The sequence below is a fragment of the Vombatus ursinus genome, unplaced genomic scaffold (genome assembly GCF_900497805.2).
Source record: "Vombatus ursinus unplaced genomic scaffold, bare-nosed wombat genome assembly UNPS02014810.1, whole genome shotgun sequence".
In the NCBI taxonomy this organism is placed as follows: Eukaryota; Metazoa; Chordata; class Mammalia; order Diprotodontia; family Vombatidae; genus Vombatus; species Vombatus ursinus.
In genome coordinates, this window is record NW_020954588.1 from 32989752 (window position 1) to 33014362 (window position 24611).

At 38.6% G+C, this 24611-nt stretch overlaps 1 protein-coding gene across 2 annotated transcripts in view; it reads left to right on the forward strand.

The window, feature by feature from the left end:
* ZBBX (zinc finger B-box domain containing) overlaps positions 1-24611 on the forward strand; it is a 126725-nt gene that overhangs the window by 91659 nt on the left and 10455 nt on the right. For both annotated transcript variants that reach the window (XM_027876075.1, XM_027876076.1), the window contains exons 18-19: positions 633-749; positions 14673-14930. In XM_027876075.1, coding sequence (XP_027731876.1) covers positions 633-749; positions 14673-14930 — 375 coding nt within the window. The remainder of the gene's footprint in view (positions 1-632; positions 750-14672; positions 14931-24611) is intronic.

Below are 24611 nucleotides of genomic sequence, written 5' to 3' on the forward strand. Positions count from 1 at the left end.
TTACATGGTAGGCATTTTCCTCCTTTCCTCCAGACTGAGACCTTCCTTGTGACAAAGAAAAACAATTAAGTCAAGATACACTGACCTTATATAACAATGTATAAAATATTCTGTCCTGGCCGTCCTTCACCTCTCTACCATCAATTAAGATACACGTTAGAATCTACAGTTTCAAAGTTTTGTTTCACATATATCCATATGTAGTTTGTGTGTTGAATTTTCCATGTACAAGGAATATGGATATATTTATTTATCTATTATCTATTATAAACAACTACCTTGATGTATAAATACCTATCTTTGAAATTCTTATCACCAATAATTTTTTAAAATATTAAATAACTTTTCAACAATTATCTTTTTATTTTCTGTTTTAATTCAATAAATAGGGAACACCTACTGTATAAAAAAACTATTCTCATTTTTCTCATTAGGGTATGCTTATATCATTTTATATTTAATAACACAATAAATAGATTCAGCTATTAAAAGTACTCTTTTTACAGCTAAAACAACTGTGCTACAATGGTACATATTCCATTTAGAGTATAACTCTTATAGCAAACATTAAGAAAATGCAGTGTTTTTCAGCGTTTAATGTTAGATTTCTGTTTCGCCCTTTTTGATTTCAGGAAATCGACAGTGGATATCTGAGAGTAGTTTAAGTGAACATGCTGATGATTCAATAGTTCAAGATGTTGTTTGGAATAGCCAGAAAAAAGTATCAGGTGTGCTGCATCCTCAAAGGGGTAAGGATATTTCTAAGACATAAATAGCATCTGTTGATACTGAAATAGGGTTGAATGATTTGTATATTGAAGCTTTTTCTTCTGGGTATTTTGGAATTATTCAAGTCAAGTCAGCAACATTTATTATACACTTACTCTGAGTCAGGCACTGTGTTAAATTCTATGGATACAAAGAAAGGCCTAAAGAGCTGCATTCAAATGGCTTAATATCTAGCGGGGAAGACAATATGCAAACAAATTGGACTCTCAGAAGGAAGGCACTAACATTAAGGGGGATAAGGAAAGGCTTCTTGTAGAAGGTGGGATTTTACCTAAGACTTGAAGGAATTTAGGGAAGCCAGGATGTAAGGGGAGGAGGGAGAGAATTTCAAGCATGAGTAAAAATGCACAGTCAAGAGATGAGTGTCATGTGTGAGGAACATCAAGGAGGGAGGTCATTGTCACTGGAATGGAGAGAATGAGGAAGTGAGTTATAGATAGTTAGAAAGATAGGAAGGGTCAAATTCCAAAGGTTTTGAAAGTCAAACAGAGGGTTTTATATTTGATCCTGGGCCTAATAAGGAACCACTATAGTTTACTGAATAGAGGAGAGATACAGTAAAATCTGATTTAGGAAGATTACTTTGACAGCTGACTGAAGAATGGACTAGAAGGGAAAGAGACTAGAGGCAAGGAAACCAACTAAATCCAATTATTACAATAGTCCAGATGTGAAGTGATGAAGGCCTGTATCAGGGTGATGGCTATGTGTGTGTAGAATAGGGGCTTTTTTAGAAAGATATATATATATATATATATATGTATATATATAGATAGATATAGATATAGATACATATCTATATATATATATATATGTATGTATGTATTTTTTAGACGATTGGGGTTAAGTGACTTGCCCAGGGTCACGCAGCTAGTAAGTGTCAAGTGTTTGGTCTGAGACTGGATTTGAACTCAGGTCCCCCTGACTTCAGGGCCGGTGCTCTATCCACTACACCACCTAGCTGCCCCTCAGAAAGATATTTCTAACCTAGGACTGACAGAACTTGGTAACAGATTAATTATGGGGGTTAGTAATGAGAAGTCAAAAATGGTATCTATGTTATGAACCCAGGTAACTGAGACGATGGTTGTGTCCTTCATAATATTATGAAAGTGAAGAATAAGGGCGTGTTGAAGGGGAAAGATAACGACTTCAGTTTTAAATCATGTTGAATTCAAGATGTCTGCAGGACATCCAATTTGAGATGTCTCCTTGGTTATTGGGGATGCTACACTGAAGGCAAAGAGAGATGTGGATTAGGGCTGGAAAAAGAGATTTCAGAATTATCTGAATAGAGATGATAATTGAAAGTATGGGAGCTGATGAGATCACAAAGCAGAATAGGTTAGAGGGAAAAGAGAAGAGGGCTAAGGATAAAAGGAGCCTTGGGGGCCTCCCACAGTTAGTCAGTAAGACCTGGATGAAAGAAAATACAGCAAAGTAGACAGAGAAGGAATGATCAGACAGGTAGGACGGAAAGGAGGGGTACAGTGCCTCCAAATTATAAATAGTTCCATTGATTCTTTTGTTTTGTTTGTTTTAAAGGTGGAATGGAGGGAGGGTGGGGAACATAATTTTTTTGCATGAGTAAATGGGTTACATCTTTAGTATAAGCATATACGCCTCTCTGGTTGACAGGGCATTTTGTTGAAGTAAGCACCTTGGTAAATGAAAACTCCCTTAAAATAGCTACAAAGGTTTTAGTTATGCATTGTTACTGTAAAAGCTTGGGTTTATTTTTGTAGGAGTTAATTGTTAAGAATTAGAAATATAGCAATGGGGCTGGTCTGTTAGAGTATTGTAAATTATCAATAAAACATGTAAATGTATACACACACACACACACACACACACACACACACACACACACACACACACACACACACACACACACACCCCAAAACCCAAAACAGAACAAAACAAAAACCCTGGAGAAAACAGAGTATCAAAAGGAAGAGAGTGATCAACAATGACAGAGTGTACAGAGTGAACCAGAGGCATGAGGATCGAGAAAAGGCCATTGGCTTTGGCTGGTATCAGATCAGTGGTAACTGGAAAAGAGCCATTTCGGTGAATCACGGCATTGGAAGCTAGACTACAGAGATAAAAAGAGAATGAGAAAAAAAGAAAGTAGAGGAACAGGTTATAGATAGCTTTCTCAAGGAATTTAGCCATGAAAAGGAGCAGAGAGTATGCTAGAAAGTAAAGATAGATGAATCAAGTGAGAATTTTGTTCTTACTGTTCATTGCTTTGTGTTAAGATGTTTTACTTCTGTTTTTAAAATACAAAGCAAGAATTATCTATATCTCAGAAAAAAATGTAAAAATATTACTAAATATGCCTCTTGTTAACCATATAAACTTCTTTCTAGGACCCAGATCTTTTCTGTTCCTGACAGTATGAACTCCTCTTAGTTGGAAATTCTTATATTTGTAGTATTGAAAACGAAATAAAACAAAAAGCACCAACCAAATAGAATGAGAGAATAGCTGTGAATCTTTTTTTCCCCTTATATTTATTGTTCCTTAAATTTTATAAGTGTTTATTACAATTCAGTGGGTGAGCATTTGGTAATAGCTGCTAAATGCAATGACTACTTAAACCAAATCAGAGTTTAGATATTTTTTGGATACTGCAATTGAAATGGTTTGTTTTACAATTCTTTAATATTATTTATTTTTATAGTTAAAAACTTCGATTGTAATTTTGCTTTTATCTTAATAACTAAGTTTTAAGGAATATGCTGTCTTTGTTCTTTGTGCTATTAATCTTCCAATAATTTCTCTTTGGGCCCAAATGCTGATTACATGTAACCTACTGACTGGTTCTTGGTTAAATCATATTTTAAAATTGTTATTTTAAATATTTTAGCATTTTATAGGCTATATGGCAAACATTGTCCAACTTTAGAGTCACCTTGACTGAAAATTGTTATTTCTGATTTGGTCAATGTTTTAATCAATCCTGAATCAATTTTAATCAAGTTTTAATCAATACTCTGAATCAATTCAGAGTAATGCCTTCATAAACTTTCATTTTATGATAATTCTTTTAGGTGTCCTTTTCAAGTAAAAAATTATAATTTCCATTCAAAATTTTTACATTTATTTCATGAAACCACTCAGAGAATTATACTCAAACTGAAATATATCCCCTATGATGATACTCTGTGCAGCTGTGGGCCAGCTTTTTCTAGGCTACTTCTGCAGTGCTGGCTGCTGCTTCAATCCCATGCCGAGAGGAAGCCTGTGTCTTGGTGAATCCCCACGCCGTGTGACCAGAATTAAGCATCCTCTCCCCTTGAAGTTTGTAGCAGCGTCCCATATCCTCTCCAGTTCCTTCTTACTGTCCTGTGGTCATTTTCTCCCTTCCTCAATGAGTTCAGTATGTGGTTCTTAGGCTTCTTTTTTATCCCAGATGCCGACATTATGCTCGGAGACTTCAGTACATTCGCACTAATGACCCTTACCCCACATTAGCTTTCTAGTTCATTCATATCCTTAAGTCCTGTGATCTCCCTCTCCATTGTATGTCAGCCTTCCATAGGTTAGTCATCCCTTTGGCCTTGCCATCACCGAAAGCGATTCAACCAGCAATATCCTGAACTCTGCCATTCCTCCCTCTGATCATTATCTTCTGACCTTTTTTCCTCTCCAACTGCCTCATTCCTCCTGAAGCTGCTACTATCACTCCTCCCAATCTCTATTTAGTTTTGGATTCAGTTTCTTCCTAATCTTGTCTTTATGGTAACCATTTAAGGAGAGCACTTATACTCAATAATTGATTCCCATATTCATTTGTGTCACCTTTTATTTCTTGTTAATCTCCCTGGCCATGGGCTGTTCTTCTCCCCTTCTTCCCTCCTCATCTTCTCATATCATCTATATTTTGGGGCTCCTATGCCTTAGTAATAGAGCTGTTTTGGAGAATGTTAAAAAAAACAAAACCGTGCTGACCAGACTTACTATAAATCCATGCTCTGCATCTTATTTTGGGCCTCCCTGCCACAAAGCTTTCCTTTTATTAATTTCCCATTGACATCCTATCACTTCCCCTCGTAGCTGAAGAGGCAGAATTTCTCACGTCTTTTCCCAGGCCTCTGATTCCATCTCTGTCAGCTGATTACCTTGTGTGTCAGCAGATTGCTTTACTGAAAAAATTAAGATCATCATGAACTCCTTCGTCTCCCATCCTTTCCACTTCATCTCCCGTCCTTAGGACTTCTGTGTCTTCACCTACGATGTCAATTTTTGCTTTAGCTTTAAGAGGATGAAGGAGACCTCTTCCTTGTTAAGGCCAAGTTCTTGATCCATAAAGAGTTCATTCTCTGACTTTCAGTCTCCCTGCTCCTTTCTCTCTCTCCTTTGTCCCCACCTCCCATTGCAATGTACAGTCATTACGCTGAAAGCTATTCCTTCAGGCTATTATTCTATATCTCTCCTTCCTTTCTCTGCTAAATTTCTAGAAAGAATAGTTTACGGTCCTCCACTTCCTTATGCCTTGCTCAATCCTTAGCTTTTTGCAGTCTGACTTTTGAATTCATACTTTGCTGAAATTATTCTATACATAGTCATTGGCCTCTTACTTGCCAAAATCCAGTGGCCTCTTTTCAATATTCCTCCTCTTTGATCTTTATGAAACATTTAATTCTCTTGGCAAGATTCTCTTTCTGGATCCTCAACCATGTTTGGATTTTGGAACGTTGCTGTTTCTTGGTTCTCCCCATACCAGCCTGACCCCTGCTCAGTCTCCTTCACTGGCTTGTGTTCTTCCCAACCCCTCAATTTGTCTTCCACCCAAGCTTCTGTCCTCAGGCTGCTTTTTTCTCTCTCTGTAGTCTCTCCTTGGGAATATCATCTACTCCCATGGCTTCAATAATCATTCTTTGAGAATGACTCCCAAATCTCTTTCTTGTCTCAATGTTTCTCCTAGGTTGCAGTGCTAGATGTCCTCTGTCACATCCCATTTATCATATCTAAAATGCAACTCTTCATTTCTCCTCCTAAATCTGGCCCTCCTTCCAAATTCCTTTTTTTTTTTGTATTAATGGCATCACCATCCACCCAATTATTCAGGTTTCAAATTTGAGAGCATTTTGTCTTTCTCTTCTCTTTTACCACTCACATCTAATTAGTTGACAAGTTTCATTAATTTTACTTTAAGAGTATCAATTAAACCCCCCCCCCCCCATGCTCACAATATGAGTTTTTAGGTCCTTGTTACATTTCTCCTGGACTATTTCAATAACAGTAGTACCTTGTCTCTGTGCCTCCGCTGTTGCCCTTTTCCAATTTCTCCTTCAAAAAGCTTTGGAGATAATATCCCCACTAAACAGATTCAACCATGCTAGTCCTCTGCTTGAAAAACAAATACATAACAGGATGATAATGCTGCGGGCAAAATACAGACTCTTTAGCCTCAAATGTATTGCCTTCTACAAACAGTATCCAACTCTTACAATTGCATTCTTCCCTTTATGTAGTCTGTGTTGTAGTCAAACTTGACAACTAGCTTTTCCTCAGATTCATCTTACGCCCTAAGTCGGTGCCTTTACCACACCGTTCTGCAGGCCTGGAACATGCACTGTCCTTGTTTCTGCCTCGGCAGATGGTTCTTTTTCTTCAAAACCCAACTCCATCGCCGTTTCCTCCATAGAGCATTTCTTCAGACCTATAGCTGACAGTGCCACCACCCTAGACTATCGTCTTTCTCCTGAAATTTTCCTCATTTTTTCCTTTGTTTTATATTGAATTCTACTCTGTGTTATACTCATTTATTTGCATACTACATTTCTCTGAGATTAGATTGTAAACTCCTTGAGGGGCTCTATCCTTTTTTTTTCATTTCATATTCCATGATGCCTTGCATATACCATCCAATTAATACAGGTTTATTGAATCAAATTATATTATTGGATTAGGTTGAGCACTTATTTGATAGGAGACAGGAAATCTGAATTATAGTTTCAGGTCTGCTACTAACTCCCTTGTAAAACACCTTAGCTTCCTTGGGCTTCACTTTTCCTTATCAATAAAATGAGAGCATTGGACTGTCCCTTTAATTCAAATTATTCAGCATTTATTAAATATCTGTCATATGCATATATTTAGGATTCAAAGAAAGAGGAAATTGTTCCTGCCCTCAAGAAATTTACATTCTAGTCAAACATTATAGTTCAGAGTTTGCATAAGGCATATAACCCCATAGCTAATTGGTTCTATATATTTTGTAATTACATCATAAAAAGAATCATATAATCACAGAATTCTAGATTTTGAAGGTGTTTTAGAGGCCACTGAACCCAAACATTGAGCCCAATCTGAAGCATGAACATCTTTTATGATGTCATTCAAAATATACTGAGTATAGTAATATTTTAGAAGATCTGGGGATACAGAAAAATCATGGTTCCTGCCCTCAGATTGCTTGCAATGTAATAGAAGAAGTAAGACATGTAAACAAATGATTATAGTGGAGAATAATATAGTAACGCCTCGCCTCCCTAAAAACCTCAGCACTCCCAGATGTAGCAAACAGGCACAGAAGAGGTCTTCATCACCAAAATGAGGTGCCAGAAAATCCAAGTCCTGAAGCACATGGATCCACCGCTGATGGTCATCCTCGACCGCTCCCTCTCTCTTACTCTCCATTCCCAGATAGTTAAGTCCTGTCATTTCTGCCTTTGCAGCATCTCTCCAATACCCGACCCCTTCTCTTCTCTGACACTGCCACCACCCCAGACCACTGCAACAGTTACTCGTGGGGGTCCTTGCCTTGAGTCTCTCCTCACTGTAGTCCTTCTACCACACAGCAATCAAAATGAGCTTGAGACAACACTGGCAGGTCTGACTACCTCATGCCCCTTTTCAATAAATTCCACTGACTCCTCGTTACGTCCAGGATGAAATCTAAAATCCTCTGTTTGGCTTTCACAACCTTCGTGTCTGTGCCTTCCAACCCCAATCACTCTGGCTGTCAATGATGGACCAATAGTAGGTCCCAGCACAAGCCTCACTTGCTTATTGTTTGGGTTTTGATGGTTCAGAAATAATGTAAATAGCAGTTGTTTTTACTCTGGCCAGAAACTCAGGGTCTTCCCCTCCCAGAGTAATTCTTTTGAGAAGGCAAACTAGGCCATTTTTTTTGCCTCAATTCTTAACTAGCCTTTGTTGACTGAGTGGACGCAGCCTCAGATGAACTGAAACATGGAAAGGACCTTAGTTTAAAAAGACCAGGGATACCCACCGCATCTAGGGCCATGACCAGTTGTCCTGATCTATGTCTTGCAACTAGACTCCAGTGACTCTGGAGAAGAGAGGCTGATAACTTTGAAAACTCTGCCTCGCTTAAATCCAATTCACTTACATGTTAAGGCATCGCCTTCCTGATGTCATCGGTCCTCTTCGAGAATGAAGGACAAATAACAATTTTTACGTACGCTTTATACCGTGTACTCAGTGATCCAGGGACACTGGCCTCCTTCCTCTTCCTCTCACAGGTCACTCCATCTCCCGACTGAATGTTTTTCCTGGCTGTCCTGCATGGCTGGAACACTCTTCCCCCTCTCTCCTGGCTTCCCTTCAAGTCCCAGGCACTTTCTTACCTTCTGTAAGAAATCTTACCCAGTCCTCCTTGATCTTAGTGCCTTCTCTCTGAGACTAATCTCACTTTAACTTGTTTGTTTGTGCATAGTTGTTTTCACATTGTCTCCCCCATTAGACCCTCAGCTCCTTTAAACCAGGGATTCTGTTGCTTTTTTTCCCTTTTATTTGTGTCCTAGCTCTTGGCACAGTGCCTAGCTCATAGTAGGCACTTAATAAATGCTGGTTGACTATGACTGTGACCATGGCTAGAGAGCAACCCTGGAGGCCTCCTCAACATCTCCTTATTCTTACCTTGGCCTTAATCCTCACAGTCCTGATTCTTATGCGTCCAAGCTTGAAGCAAATCAGAAACAGCAAATCAGAAGGGAGGTAAGGACTCTTATTGACAGGGACACAGATTCTAGTTATAAAGAGTAGCCGGCACCTTGATGGTGAGGAAGGAGAAATTAAAAACAAGACAGATAGAAGAACTTCAAAAGCACAGCTGTCTTTCTATGGCAGCACTGAGAACCCTTCCCACTTCTGTAGCCTCACTCTTGGTCTGCCATTGAGCTGGCTTTTGTCGCTGAAGATGATGCCACTGACTCGTTCTTGGCAGTTTTGAGTTCTTTCTCTGAATATATAACCGGACTCGTGCTGAACTCCCCTCACCCCAGCCTCTTATGAATCATCACACACACACTGGGGAAAATGATTGACTCAGGGGCCTCTGCCCTTCGAGTTTGTTCTTGTGCAAACCTCCCTGCTCTATATTTCTCCAGTTAGTGACCTTAGACTGATCAGGTTATGCGCAAACCAAATTAATATTCCACAAACCTAAAAGATCATCCTTCTCAGTCATTAGTACATCAGAACCTATCCATGCCTATGACTGTATTATAGATAAAACTCTATTACATACTTATTCTTTATAAAACAGCATTTGGTATATCTAATAATAAATCTACCTCAACCTCCCATATATTGGATTTTGTGTTATGAGACTCCAAAATACATTCACTTTCTAATAAACTGAATCAAAATGAAGATTTGATAAGATGGCATATTTGTCAAATATAAACATAATTTAATACATACTAAATGTAACTAAATATAAAATTCCATGCCAGAATTTCCCATCTCTGAGTGATAATTGTACGGCAGATCTACTGGGGCCTTTTGCCCTCTTCCCTGACAGCTTTACTTTAGTTTTCTTCTCCACTCACGATGTTTAGTTCTTTTGAGTATATGCTGTTGCATCGCATTTATGAGAACCCGAAAAAGAATATTTGTAACAAATACTTGCCCATTCTCCAAAGAAATCTCTAACACTAAGTCAGAAATGCTTTGTAGATCTGCACCTGCAGAGAGACTCTCTCCACCACGGAGGACCCCTCCCTGATGAAATCACAGGCTCAAATTATGAAACAAAGCATTCAGACTTAGATCAGCTTCTAAGATTGAATATTCCTTTTTATTTCCTCCTGAGTCATTAAGGAAAGTACTTTTCAAGTCATTTGACATTAGAAAATGAATTTTAATTGTATATTTTATTTTCTTAATCTACTCCCTATACCATCCAAACCAATAATATTTTTCATTATATATTTTATTTTCTTAAATCTACTCTGCATACCACCTAAGCTAATCATAATTTTTTTTTCATGAAAATCCCATCATTATATCACAAAAATCTTACCTACCCAAGACATTATGGGATCATAAATTTAGAGCTGGGAGGGACCTTAAGGAAAGGAAGAGAGTTGACATTTATGAAATACCTACTATATGCCAGACTGCACGAAGCACTTTACAAATATCATCTCATTTGACTCCTAGAAGACATCTGCTGCCAAACCCCCTCATTTTAAAGATGAGGAGCTGAAGCCATGAGAGGCTGAGACATGCCCAGAGTCACACAGCTGTGAATGGATTGACACTGTGTTATGCAGCACTAGAAATCTGCAGTCTGTCTTTGCCTCTAGCGTCTGTGGCAGGATTTGAACAGAGGTCTTCCTGACTCTAAGTCTAGCACTTTATCTACTGCACCACACTTCATCCCACTGGACTCCAGATTTCTGGACTCCATGCCCAGTGTACTTTGTGCCACTTACTGTTCTTTAATCAGCAGATATGCAACCATGAAAGCTGCCAAATGGATTGTTGGCCTAGAGGCTAATATAGTTAACATCCGTATCAATAGTATTAATACATTTTTACGATCATGTTGAGTTTTCAGATAGAGAGGACTGTATATTTAATCCATTCACAGTCAAGATTGAGATTTTCCTATTATTTAGCAAAATTATTGTGCTTAGTGATATAACCCACAAGGACCAGGGTGTGACATATCTTATAATTTTATTTCCCATAATCTTGTTAGTTGTCATACAACATCTTGCTGGCGTCAAGGACCTGAATATTCCTTCGTTGTGTTTGGCATTAGTATACAGGAATTCTTTCCTAAATCCCTATGACAAACCTTTGCAGTTGACTGATGTGCTTAACCTCAGATGTATATTAATTACAGTTTTAGCTGAATTAGTATTGACAAGTGTCCTGCAGCTCTCTTTTGTTCCTTTTAAAGTCTGTGCTTATTGTTTGATTTTTAGTCTTTCTATTGAGTTAATAGTCTCAAAAGTTGAGCTATAGTGAATACTGGTAAATATAATCTAACTTGCTGTGAAAGTAGTCACCCATTTCTATAATCCACAGCCAAAACAGGCTTTTGGTATTAATATGTTCATCTCCTGCCATTTTAATATATTGACTAATTTCTTCAATTTCACTATTTCTTGAGTGATACATATATATTTTTAAATTAACATGGATCTTATGTCGGATTTCCTATGATTATTACTTGCCCTTCATCACCATGACTCTATTAGCCATCACTAAAGTCTTCCTTTAATGCCTCCTGGTGTGGAGGTGACTCAGGTTTCTGAAATGCTTTGCCATCAGAGCTTGGCTCAGGAGTATTACCTTCAGGGGCACCTATGTCAGACACGGTGATTCATACTAAGGCACAGAGGAGTTACCATTTGACTTGTAACCTTGAGTTTTTGACATGAGCAGCCGAGTATGTTAAAGTTTACACTGGGCTAGTTTCCCAGATCTTTTCAGAGACATTTGTACACTTCTGATTGACTGTCTGCTTTTCAAATCTTAACCACTAGATGGTAATATTTCCTTTTTTTTTTGATAGCATGAACCATTCATTCTTTATATCCACCAATTAATAACTCCAGAAACGTTAAGATAATTCCATGCCTAATTTTATTTTTATTCTTTGTTTTTTTCCCTTCACAAATTAACTCTTTGTCAAAACATAACTAACAATATTAAGTAAATTTTCTCTGGAAATAAATATAATTCTGAGTTCATACAAAGAAGAAAGATGTATAACTTATATAGAATTGAGAATTCCTCTTTGCTATTTTCTCCTTTTAATTGTTTACTAACTATAATTTGGGTATATTCCAATGACATTCTGAGTTCTTTACAAATTAGCAAGAAGTCTTAACCTTTACCAAATTCTGAGAATCCAAGTAATATTTCAGTATTATAAGGATTAGCTTTTCAGTTAGGTTCTGTAAGTGTTCTCTGTTAGCATAAATATTGATGCCACCTCCAGAAAAAAAGACTGGTCTCATATTTTTTTAAATATATTCTATTTTTTTTCCTGGTAACATGTTAAAACTATTTTTCAACTTTTTTTTTTTAAGTTTTGAGTTCCAAATTCTATCCCTCCATGAGACAGTAAGCAATCAGAAATACGTTATACATGAGCAATCATGTAAAACATTTCCATATTAGTCCTTTTGTATAAGAAGACTCAAATAAAAGAAAAAGAATGAAAGAAAGAGAAAAATAGCATGCTTCAGTCTGTATTCAAACAATATCAGTTCATGTCCAAAGGGCTATAAAATTGTACATACCCTTTGATCCAGCAATAGCCCTGCTAGGTCTGTATTCCAAAGAAATCATAAAAAAGGAAAAAAAAGACCCACATGTACAAAAATATTTACAGCAGTTCTTTTTGTGGTGGCCAAGAATTGGAAATTGAGGGAATGCCCATCAATTGGGGAATGGCTGAACAAGTTGTGGTATATATGAATGTATTAGAGTACCATTGTTCCAAAAGAAACGGTGAGCAGGCGGATTTCAGAAAAAAAAAAAAAAACCAACCTGGAGAAACTTTCATGAACTGATACTGAGTGAAGTGGGCAGAACCAGGAGAACATTGTATGTAGTAACAGCAACATTGTGTGATGACTGACTTTGTTAGACTTAGCTCTTCTGAGCAATGCAATGATCTAAGACAATTGCAAAAGGTTCACGATGGAAAATGCTATCCACATCGAGAGAAAGAACTATGGAGTCTGAAGGGAGGTTGAAGCAGACTATTTGCTCTCTTTTTTTTTGTTTTGTGATTTTTTCCTTTTGCTCTGATTCTTCTTTCACAGCATGACTAATGTGGAAATACGTTTAATCTGATCGTACATGTATAGCCTATATCAGATTGGATGCCATCTTGGGAAGGGGGGAGAGGGGGAAAAGTTTAGAACTCACAACCTTATAAAAGTGAATGTTGAAAACTAAAATAAATTTAAAAACCAGCTCTTTCTCTGGAGGCAGATAGCATGCTTCATCATTAGCCCTTTGGGATTTCCTTGGGTCATTGTGTTGCTAAGAATAGCCAACTCATTCACAGTTCTTCATTGAACAACGTTGTTGTTACTATGTACAATAATCTCCTGGTTCTGTTCACTTCACTATGCATCAGTTCATGTAAGTCCTTCCAGGTTTTTTATGAAGTCATCCTGCTTGTCATTTCTCGTAACACAATTTCATTACAATCATATGCCACAGCTTGTTTAGCCATTCGTCAATTGATGGGCAGCCCTTTGCCACCACAGAAAGAGCTGTTATAAATATTTTTGTACAGAAAGGTCCTTCCCCCTCCTTTTTCCCCCCAAAAGATTAGTCTCATATTTACTAATAGGAAAATAACAGCTGACATTTATATGATACTTAAATTTTTGCAAAATACTTTATAAATACAACTATATCTTCATGAATATTGTTTTAAAAATCAAGTTCTGAAACATTCACCAAACTAGTGCCTCTTGGAAGTCATGCAAGTCATTAATCGTATATATAATTATTCCTTGTAAATTCTTTAGGTACTGGCTATATGGAGCAGTTAGGTGGATCAGTGAATAGAGTGCCAGGCCTGGAGTCAGGAGGACCTGAGTTCAAATTTGGCACTTACTAGCTGTGTGACCCTGAGCTAGTCACTGAACCCTGTTTGCCTCAGTTTCCACATCTATAAAATGAGCTGGAGAAGGAAATGGCAAACCACTCCAGTATCTTTGCCAAGAAAATGACTGAACAACAACTTGTACCAAACACTGTGTTGAATGACAGGGACACAAATAGAAAAAGTGAGAGACTCCCTGCCCTCAAGGAACTCACTTTCTAATTGAGAGAAACAGCACATTAAGGAAAGTTCTGGTGGAGGGCCAATGAAAAGGTCCAGAAGTTGTAAGGGGTCAGCAGTGGAGTAGATGATTAAGCCCAGAGAACTTCATGTTACGTAAGGAGATCAGGTGACGATGATGGGGGATTGTGGGCATAGAGGCAGGATAGATGGCAAGGCTTGGGTGGTTCTTCTTTATCAAAAGGCACAGAGTTGTGAGCTGGCAATCGGCAGAGACGAATGGGGGTGGCTGCCACCAGTGCTGTAGGTCTCCGCATTGCTTTGCTATCATAGATGAGTTCTGGCCTAAAAACTAATCATCCTGAAGCCAACAGCATAATGAGCTTTTCCAAATGTCTGTAAGTGGTTGTTACATGAGAAATATGGGGGCACAGTTCTAGTTTGGCATAGCTGTCACAGTTTTCATTCCGCTGTTTGAGACTTTAAGAATTCAAACAATAGTTCAAGCCAGTATGTGGCACTGGAGGAGAATAGTTAAAAATTAACTTACGTTAAAATAACTTCGATTTCTGTAAACTCATACCAACCAACAGTGAGGGGAAAAATATAGGCTAGAAGTCTGCTTCATGGTAGGAGAATCCACATGAAATACGTACTGTAGTAAACCACAAAATTGGTAATTAAGAAGTGATCATCTAATGAACTCTTTTGTCCAAATTGAATTGTTGTAGATTGCTTATACACATAGTATGTTTATTTATTTGCATCCTCTGATGTTTATTGATAATGATAATGATAATAATAATAATAATAACAATAATAATAACAAATTCAAATTATGTGCATTACATTTTAGGGTGTATTTCCAAGAGACCATTGTCGGCGAATATACCAATTTGTAAAACACTTCTTAATGGTTCCCGGAGCCACGTGTCTCTGCACCAACGACCAGGAAGCGCAGTTTCTCGGCCAACATCCAGAGCTATTTCAGAAATTTCAGAAATTGAATACCTTGATGTAACTGACCAAAATGAACCATTCCTTGAAGATGCTGCTGATCATCAAACCTTAGACAGTCTGGAAAGAGAATTAAATGCGATGAAGTATCTTTCAGGTGATTTGAATTAATTTGAGTTATAGAGATGATACGATTTGTATATTATATATATACCTATGTGTCTATATATATATATATATATAAATAATATAGATCATATTATACAGGTTGTATGTTGCATTCGTTCTGATTTCAACCTCCCTCGCTCCAGGATGGGGGGATTCTTCCTTTTGGCCTCCCTCCATTTTGAACCATCAGCCAATACTCTTCTTCTCTCTGACATGCTCTCCTAAGCCCTTGGAGGTAGTGGGAGAGCTTCCCTTGATGTACTGTCGGCACAATAGCCAATAATTGAGCTGCACCATCACTAAATCTGCATAGACCACATAGTAGATAGTGAAAGAATTGCACTGAAATCCGCTCTTTTGATGGGCCAATGAGAAAATATTGTTTCCCTTCCCAAAAGCCCATCTTTCTAAGAAGAGAAAAGGGTAGAATCTGCAAAATCTTGCAGGTAATTATTGTTATTATTTTATATTTCATTCTGTCTGATTATGTACCTTTCTGACACTAAGAAGGGTAGGGAATCCTGTTAATTCCTAAAATGTTTAAATCACCTGCCCGTGTGTTACTTTCCTCTGGGGCCAGAGAGGTAGTGTAGAAGCATGTTGGGCAGTTGTAGAACCACCATTTACACTTTGTGAGGAGGGTGCCCTTATGGGCACAGCCAGAATGGACTAGGAAGTGAAAGCATTGCGTGAAACTACTCTCTTCTGACTGATGTAGGGGAGAACACTTTCACTTTTTTTAAACCATGAGGTTTATGGGCCTTAAAAAGGGGAAAGGAAAGGGATGTTTAAATATATAGATCAGTAATTTTGACTTAATTTCCTGGCAGAATTATAGGACTTAATGAAGGAATGGTTTGTTAATATTTAAAAAGGGAAGTGAAGCTTTCTAAGAGCTCTATGACTCTATGAAGCCAGCCAGACCTGATTTTCTTGACATGCTATTCACAGGTTGTTTTCTTCTTTGACAGGGAATGTTTGTTGTGTAGTTTATCTAGACTTTAGGACAGCGTTGGATAAAGTCTCAAGCTATCTTTGTGACAAGGATGGAAAAGAGGGGACTCAAGGACACATAGTTGGATTTTGAACTGCTTGAATGTTTGGCCTGAAAAATTAGTTATTAATGGGCCAATGTCAACTTGCAATAAGGTCTTCAATAGAGGGCAACGAGGATCTCTCCTTGTTCCTGTTCTATTCAACATTTTTATGAATTATTTGAAGAAATAAATCACGTCTTTATCAGATTCTCAGATGACCAACTTAGGAGGGATAACTAACATCCTAAATAATAAGATACAAAAAAGCTCAACAGATCAAAATCAGCCATTTCTAATGAGATAAAATCTAATAAATATAAATGTAACACTCTACTCTTGGGCTCAAGAAATTAACTTTACAAGGACAATGAGGGAGAGATGTAGCTAGATAACACTTTGGATTTTGATTTCTGGCAAGATCAATATGAGTTAATAAGAACCTAGTGTAATTGTAGACTGCATTAAGAGATATAATGTCAAAAGCAAGGGAATTGAGTAGTTGAAGGGGCTCTGATCTCTTCCCTGTTGAGAGGCCATAGGTAGCATTGTGCTCAGTCCTAGTTTCCACATTTTAGGAGTAACATTGGTGAGCTGGAGAACAGTCCAAGGAAGTTTCCTGAAGGACATGAAGACCATGCTACATGAAGCTCCAACCTAGGCCCTCTTCTCTTCTCTCTCTCCGCTCTCTCTTACTGGCCCCATCAGTTCCTTTATTCTTTCTATACTGATGACTCCCAGATGTGTATGTCCATCCCTAGCCTTTCTCCTAGCTGTGGATTATAGACTTTCTCTATTATTCATTTTGAACTGGGTGCCCCAAAGGTGTCTCAAACGCAACACATCTAAACATAATTTCTTGGTTTTTACACCCAAGTACCCCTCTTTTCTTAAACTTCCTCTTTACTATTGAAGCTATCACAATCTTTTCAGACTCCAAGGTTCTCCACCTCAGTGTAATCCTTGACTTTTCCTTCTCCCTCTCAAGACATATCCAAATCAGTTGCCACATCTTGTCTTTTATCCTGCCATAACATCTCTTGAGCTCATCTCCTTTCCATGATGTAGTCAACTGTACAAGGTCAGCCCCTAAGTGACTCTCACCTAGACTACTGCAGTCATTTCCCATTGCATTTGGGCAGCTTTAGGTCTCTCCTTCACTCTCATCTGTGTGCTACTAAATTGCCTAAGTGACCTTCCTAAAAGCACAAGTATATCCAAATCACTCTCCTTTCCAATGAACTCTTTTGGTTTCCTCTTCCTGCTTTGTGCAACAGTAACCTCCTCTGTTTGGCATTTAAGCCCTTTACCAAAAACTACTTTTCCAGCCTCGTTACACATTCCTCCACATGTCCACTATGGTTCATCCAAACTGGCCTCTTTCTTATTCCTTATACCAGTCTACCGTCTCCTTATATAGTTGTCCTTCTTGCCTGAAATTCATTCCCTCTGTACCTCTACCTCTTAGAATCTCAGCTTTCCTTAGAGACTCAGCTCACACACCATTCAGCTTGTAGTGCCTTCCCCCTACAATTATCTTCTGTTTACATATACCTATATTTGTTTTTGTTGTCTCTCCTCACTAGATTGTAAGCTCCTTCAGAGCAGGGACTGAACCAAATTTTCTTCCATTTCTTATGGAAAGGGGATCACACTTGTTCCTTTTGGCATCAGAGACCAGAATTAGGAGCAATGATAGCCATTTCCAAAAGGCATATGTAGCTGCCATGTAAACAGAACATTCTTGACAATTAAAACTGTCCCAAAGAGGGATAGAAGTAATGAGTTCCCCTAAACTGAGAAGTCCTTAAGCTCCTGATGAGTGCCAGCTTCTTGGTAGTGCTGTGATGAGCATCCATGATAAGGATGCATTGGCCTAGAGCATCTCTGAGGTTCCCTCAAGCTTTATAACTGTGATGATCATGCTGTTAGCTTCCCTGCTTTTTACAAAAACCTCCTCTAGCATGCACTTGCTGGAGTACTGCCTTATTTCTTTTGAGTATTTAAACTTAGGGCATTATGCTTTCCCAAAGTCCATGAATACAGTCTAGTAAACCATACTCATACTCTTGAATATACAGGATTCTTGTTTGTAACAAAGCAATTAAGCAAACAAGAGCCCAGGGAAAAGATCTTATTTCCCTTTGAAGTTAGAATGTCCTTTACTACACCCCATAGAACTTAGAAACAAGCTGTACATGCACAAGAAACCCCCCAAATTTCTTGTCTCTTGCCACCATGCACCTTCTCCTATCTGTTCTGGTTCAAGTTCACACTCCTCTAATGTTAAATAAGTTTCCATATTAAAAGACTCTAAAAGCAAGTTTTGTAGTAATCAGCATCTCAGAGGCCAGGTGGTAAAATTTATACAAGGAAATAACCATCTGGTATGCACAGGAAATATCTATGTACATTTGTACAGGAGGATAACACATGCCAAGCTAGTTAAGGTCCTCTTTTTGTAATCCATTCATTAGGAAATGATCAGAACATTCTTTTAACATGTGCGTACAATCTTCAGTAATGGGGATAATGGCCTTGAAGAAATAGAAGACTATCTCTGCTCTCTCTTTTAGTTCTTCTTCAACAGCATTGTTTATGGTAATGTAGAGCTATCAATTTTCTGCTTGGGGAATTGGCAAGTTCCCCATTAAATCATGAACAGCCTACATTTATATCTCTATTTCAAGGTTTACTTGATGCGTTTCTGACAGCAACCTTGTGAAATGTAGGCATTCTGAATTCAATTCAAGTTAATAAACATGTATTAATCACTTACCACACCCAGACCACTGTACTAGGCCCTGAGGATACATACTGTCCCTGCCCTCAGGGGACTTAATATTCAATAAGTTCCTTTGTTACCTAAATTCATGAAATTCAGGAGTTTTCAAAGGAGTTGTACTTTCCTATGCCAAGGCTTTTTGTTGACTGCTAGTTTTCTAAGTTCCACTTATTAATTATGCTTGTAATTCACACATGAATTCAGTGACATAGTAACATTATCATGCATACACATGTAATGACAGATACACTCAGGGAAGTCCCAATTATGGAATGCAGAGTCATGAAAAAATAAAACAAAACCCCAAACAAACAAACAAAAAGCTTGCTTATTGCTTTGAATCATATCAGGGTGTTATTTATTAGATGGCAGCATGAATAAAAGTTCACCAAGGCTCATCCCCCTCTCTGGTGCCTGTGCTAGGTTTGAGGCTGTGCTAGGTCAGTCTAAAAAAAAAATTCATTGATCTTGGTCTGAAGGCCAGCGCTTTGTTTAGATTACAGCAAAATTTTTTACTCATACACATCTATATATGTCTATATGTGTATGAGTAAAAAATATTGTATAAGACTGTATGTACATACATGCATGTATGATTGTATATATAGATACATATATGCATATGTGCACGTGTGTCTGTGTAGATATATAGACATGTATGTGTATATCTGTATATATACATATGTATAATGAACACTTGAAGAAACATATGTAATTAGTGCTCCTTGAGCAAGTCAGTTTAACCTCTCTGGCCCTCAGTTTCCTTATCTGTAAAATGAAAGAGTTAGGACTCTCTAAGATTACTTCCAAGTTTATGATGCCCTGAATGATTTAGTTCCCTTCCCCCACCTCTTTTTTATGATGGCAATTTTCAAAGTCTCATTTTCTGATCCATAGAAAATTGGACCAGACATTTTTCTATCATAATTCCTCCCTGGTTAAAAAAAATCAATCAAACAAACAAAAAAAAAAACCCCACTTAATATGTACCTTTCATGTGCCAACATAGACCCATTTCTCTTTCATAGAAAACATTTCTGTCAGCAGCTTCTCATCTTATTTTCTGTTAGCCCAAGACTCAATCTTCTTCCTTCCCATGTAGATCTCTTATGAAACAGGCAGAGGTGGGAAGGTGGGAAAAAGAATGCTGTAGCCTCAGGATAGCTAATGCCACCATCCCTGGCTCTTTTAACAATATCATTTCAAAAAGACCCCAGCTGGGGAAAAGTTGCAGCCTATGGTAGATTCTCCATTACCGTGTCACACCCCCCTATCCTCTCTACTTCTCTACTCCTTTCCCTCCCCAAACACCACCACCACCACCACCAACAACAACAGCAGGTACTTCTCACAGAAAGACAAGAAGCTCCCCGGAAGAGTGCTCTGTAAACACACTGGACCATTGTCTTCCTTCCTCATCCATTTCTTCACCACCCCCACCTCCACCCTGGGATATTTTGAGTTACACTATATTAGCATTCCTTTCCACATAGGAGGTTGGGAAAGAAGGACCATACAAGAAGAATGACTTCTCAGTTTACTGAAAGACAGTGAAAGCCATCTTGTCAGTTCTCTTCTGTCATCATGGCCTGGAGAGATTCAGATCATCAGATCATGAAAACATATTACATTGAACATTACAAACACTATACTTTAAAGGATTCCCCTTATCGTTAATTATATGGAAAAAAAAAATTTTCCCCTGAAACTGATTGTGTTTTCCAGTTTAAGGGACTGTTTGAAGCCAAAGAGATATTGATAGAGTCTGTAAGCCCCTATGGTGTATGAAAGCCTATAAAAGGTTCCCATTTAGTTAAATGAGCTAAAGGAATGGAGGAAAGTGTTTTTCTATAATAAAATTGAATAGAAAATTCTTGAATATTGAAAAGAAATTAGCAGCTTTGTTTAGGAAATAAAGCCTTGAATCCATATCTTCATTAGGGATTGAGTCCCATTTTGTAGGTTACTATTAATCATAAAGCAGTGGGTGAAATTTAAGTGGCCATTCTAATAAAGTACTCATAATAAGTATAATGACCAGAGTAAGTGACTCTTTTTACCATAGAAGACCAATGAGTGAAAGTTTTTAAAAGAGAAAAGCCAGAAGGTCCTACCTGCAAGGAGTTTGCATGCCACAAGGGGCAGTCCTTGGAGAAGGACAAAACAGGTGACTTGTTACATCTCCTTTCATACAACCTTGTCTTTTTTATGACATGTACCCATTGGATTGTACCCAGGACTTGAGGGAAGAGACCATTCAGGCCTGGGTCTAGGTTTACTATGGTTGCTGTTTTTGTCAGAGTGTGTGTGTGTGTGTGTGTGTGTGTGTGTGTGTGTGTGTGCATGCGTGTGTGTAACTGCCATTAGTAATTTCTCTATGCCTACTCATTCATGCTGCTAGTGAGCCAGCTAGCATGCTTGAGGCTTTCCTCTAGATCCTTTGCTATTGAAAGAAGAAAACTTAATTTAGTTTAAGTATGTCTTTAAAAATGAAGAAATATAAACTATTCTTAACTTTTTTAGAAATTAAGAAATTTTAAGAAATTAATTTAGAAATTAAAATTAAAATTTTAGAAATTAAAAACAGGAAACATAAAATAGCACAACAGCTAATACTGGCTAACAATTTTATAGAACTTTTAACTTTACAAAGTGCTTTACAAACAACTAATTTGATCTTTAAAGCAATCCTGCCATGAAGGCAGTAGAGGGTATTATTATGCCCAATTTCAAAATGATGAAAAGTCCAGATAAATTACTCAAGGTTACACCAAAAATGGCACAGGACTTGAGCCCACACCCTTTGACTTCAAACCATCTGTTCTTTGCACCATAATAATTCTCTATTATTGGTTGGTTGTTCTTTGTTCTGGAAGAGGACCAAAATGACATTACTATGTCGAAGTCAAGGTATGGTGTGTCTAACTGGTCGGAACAATATGAACTTGGAACACTCTACCAGAGATTAGGCATAAATAGTCCATGTAATTACCTATCACAGCCAGTTAAGGGAAGTAGACAAGATTTGCTTTTAAAAAAGAGAGAGAAAATGGGAAAAGAAAAGTAAGAAGAAAGGAGAAGAGAGAAAGAGGAGCAGAGAGACCTATATTTGAAGACAGAGAAGAGAAACAGGAAAAGAAATGGGGGAGACAAAGAGGTTAGACAGTTTTCTGTGGTTTTCAGGCAGGAAGTCATAGATTGGTATGAAATGGAGCCAACTGGCTGGCTTCGCCATAGTGATCTACTCTTCCCCTCCACCATCACATCCCAGCTTTGTTTGGATTCAATACCTCATTATATATTGTGTGATACAAGCCAGCGAAAATACTGCATAAGAGGATGGTCTCGGCAGAACAAATGATTCTTTCTCACTGTATGTGGAGGATATCTAAGAGGGGCTGCACGATTTTAAAAGGCTAATTTTTTAAGATCAGTCCTCAAGCAGTGTACTAGGTAGGCAGAGAAAATACAGAGAATGATGCAATCCCTACTTTTAGAGCACTTAAAACCCATCGGGGAAGATAACCCACACATGGGTCAGTACATACATGATACCCAAACTAGTTAGGGAAGAAAACTGGGAGCATGTGCATGTGGAGAAATCAGAAATGGCTTCCTATAGAAGGGTGAAGGAAGAGAGGGAATCTGTGAGGCATAAGTGAGGGGTGAGTGGGTTGCACAGATGACGGACCACCAGCCAACGCAAGGACACAGAGGCAGACTTAGTCCTGTGTGAAGAATTAAACAGAAGGCAAGTATGGCGGGCTTGTTGAATGGGGAAGGGAGTAAGAGACAGTGAGTCTGGGAAGGCAGACATGGAGCTGGGTTGTGAAGGACTTTAAATGTTAAAAAGAAGACTTTCTAGTTTATCCTGGAGGTAATAGGCAACTACAAGACCTAGTGTAATTAGAAGGTACTTTGAGCTGCCTTACCGTAACCCTAGGAGGTCCAGGGAGTACAGGCATCATCTTTTTTTTTTTTTAAATAAATTTTTAGCTCAGAGACAATAAGATACCCTCATAGGCTGCTACAACCAGCAAATGTCTGGTCTGGAATTTCGACTTTGATCTTCTAGCCCCAAATCTAGCATTCCTCCTAATAACCCTCCACAAACCAGAGGTGTGGTTACTTGCTAAGTGATACACTTTGGTTTTCACCTATGCCCAAACTTATTTTCTGTCCAAGCTAAACTGTCATTGACTGGAGGAAACTTGAAAATTATGCTGACATAAAAATGTTGGTTTCTCTGAATTGATTATCTTTTTTGAGCTAAATCAGCAGTTTCCTCTTGTAGGCCAAAATAAAATTGGGAGGCAGCCTGGTGTCTTGAGGGCTAGCTGGGAGTCAGGAAGTCCTAGGTTCACATTCCATCTTGCCTTATGAGCTGTGTGACCCTAGACAAGTCATTAAAACTCTGCCAACTTCAGTTTACCTGAAAAATAGATAGAATACTACTTTATATGCTTGTTATGAGGCTGAGATGAGATATGCAGAATGCTTTGCAAAGCTTAAAGCAGTCTCTAGATGTCAGTTATGAGTATGACTACATTGAGATGATCTGAGAACACTATGCCCTCTGTCCTGCACTCTCCTCAGTGCCATTTTTCAGGATTGGAGTCTACAAAATATGGTCACCACATTTTGGAAAAGACATCGACAAACTGGGAATACAGAGTAGGGCATCCGGATGGGCAAGACCAAGGGCCTAGAGGCCATGTTATGGGCTCAGTTGAGAGAATTAGGGATTTTCTTCTGAAAGAAGACAGAGAGAGGGTAAACAAAATAAGTGTCTAAAAGTGTGTAAGGTTAAAGAAAGTAAGGGTTAAATTTGCTGTCTTTGGCTGAGAGAGAACTAAGACCAGTGGCTGGAAATGATAGAGAGGCATATTACAGTTCACCAAATGCATGGGATTCTAACGAGCATCTTGAAGCGGAAGAGCCTTCCTCACACGGGAGAGCTGCTCAGGAACGACCATCTGCAGGGGAGCTTGATTCATAGCCGAGGGGTGACACTGACCAAGGGTTTCAGGACTTACAAAGCACCTTATCTTCCACATTTCCTCTGATCCCTCAAAAGTGGGGATGGACGTAGGGCCACATGAAGGGTGACAGGGTCCAGGATTAGGGAGGCCATTGTTCACTCGTACTCTCCCATAGGTCAGGCTGCATCTGTAATAGTTTGTTGGGCTCTGGACGTCACATCTTAGAAAGGAAATGGTAACAAGGGGTCCTCTGGCCTGTCATCTTGGCAGTATCATAGCTGATCATTGACACTTAGCTCTCTGTGGGCAGAAGGGTCCCCTCCTTCACTTGGCTCTAAAAGGCACAGGGGTAGCCCTCAGTGTTTTGGTGATGGGGGAGTAACTTTTTATTGTGAATGTGGTTGGTCATCCTTATTCAGATGTGTTCCCAAGTCACTTAAGGTGGCCTGAAGAGATGGCTTTCTGTTATGAACACTGTTGGATTCTCTGGGTTGCAAACTGACTCTTCTGTTGGCAGAGTTTAGAATGCAACCTTTCTTTAGAAGGTGGCACCTCCTCCTGAGTTGTGGGTGGTGGGGAGGGCAGGAGATGAGTAAAAGCACTGAGTCATTGAAAGAAAAAAACTTTGACTAGAAGCTTGTGGCTAAGTGTGACTGGAAATATAGATGACATGGTAGATGGGTCTTTTGGGTCTTCAGTCTGGACCCTTCTTGACAGAGCAGTCGCCGCCTCTTAGCTCTGCGCTGGCCTTGTTCATTCTGTTGACTGTCTCTTCTGGAAGATGGAGCAGTGAAATGTGTAGAGGCTACTCACCTTTTTCTGCAGTCAGAGGTGGAGAGAGGAATATTCTACTGGAGGCAGAGGGGAAC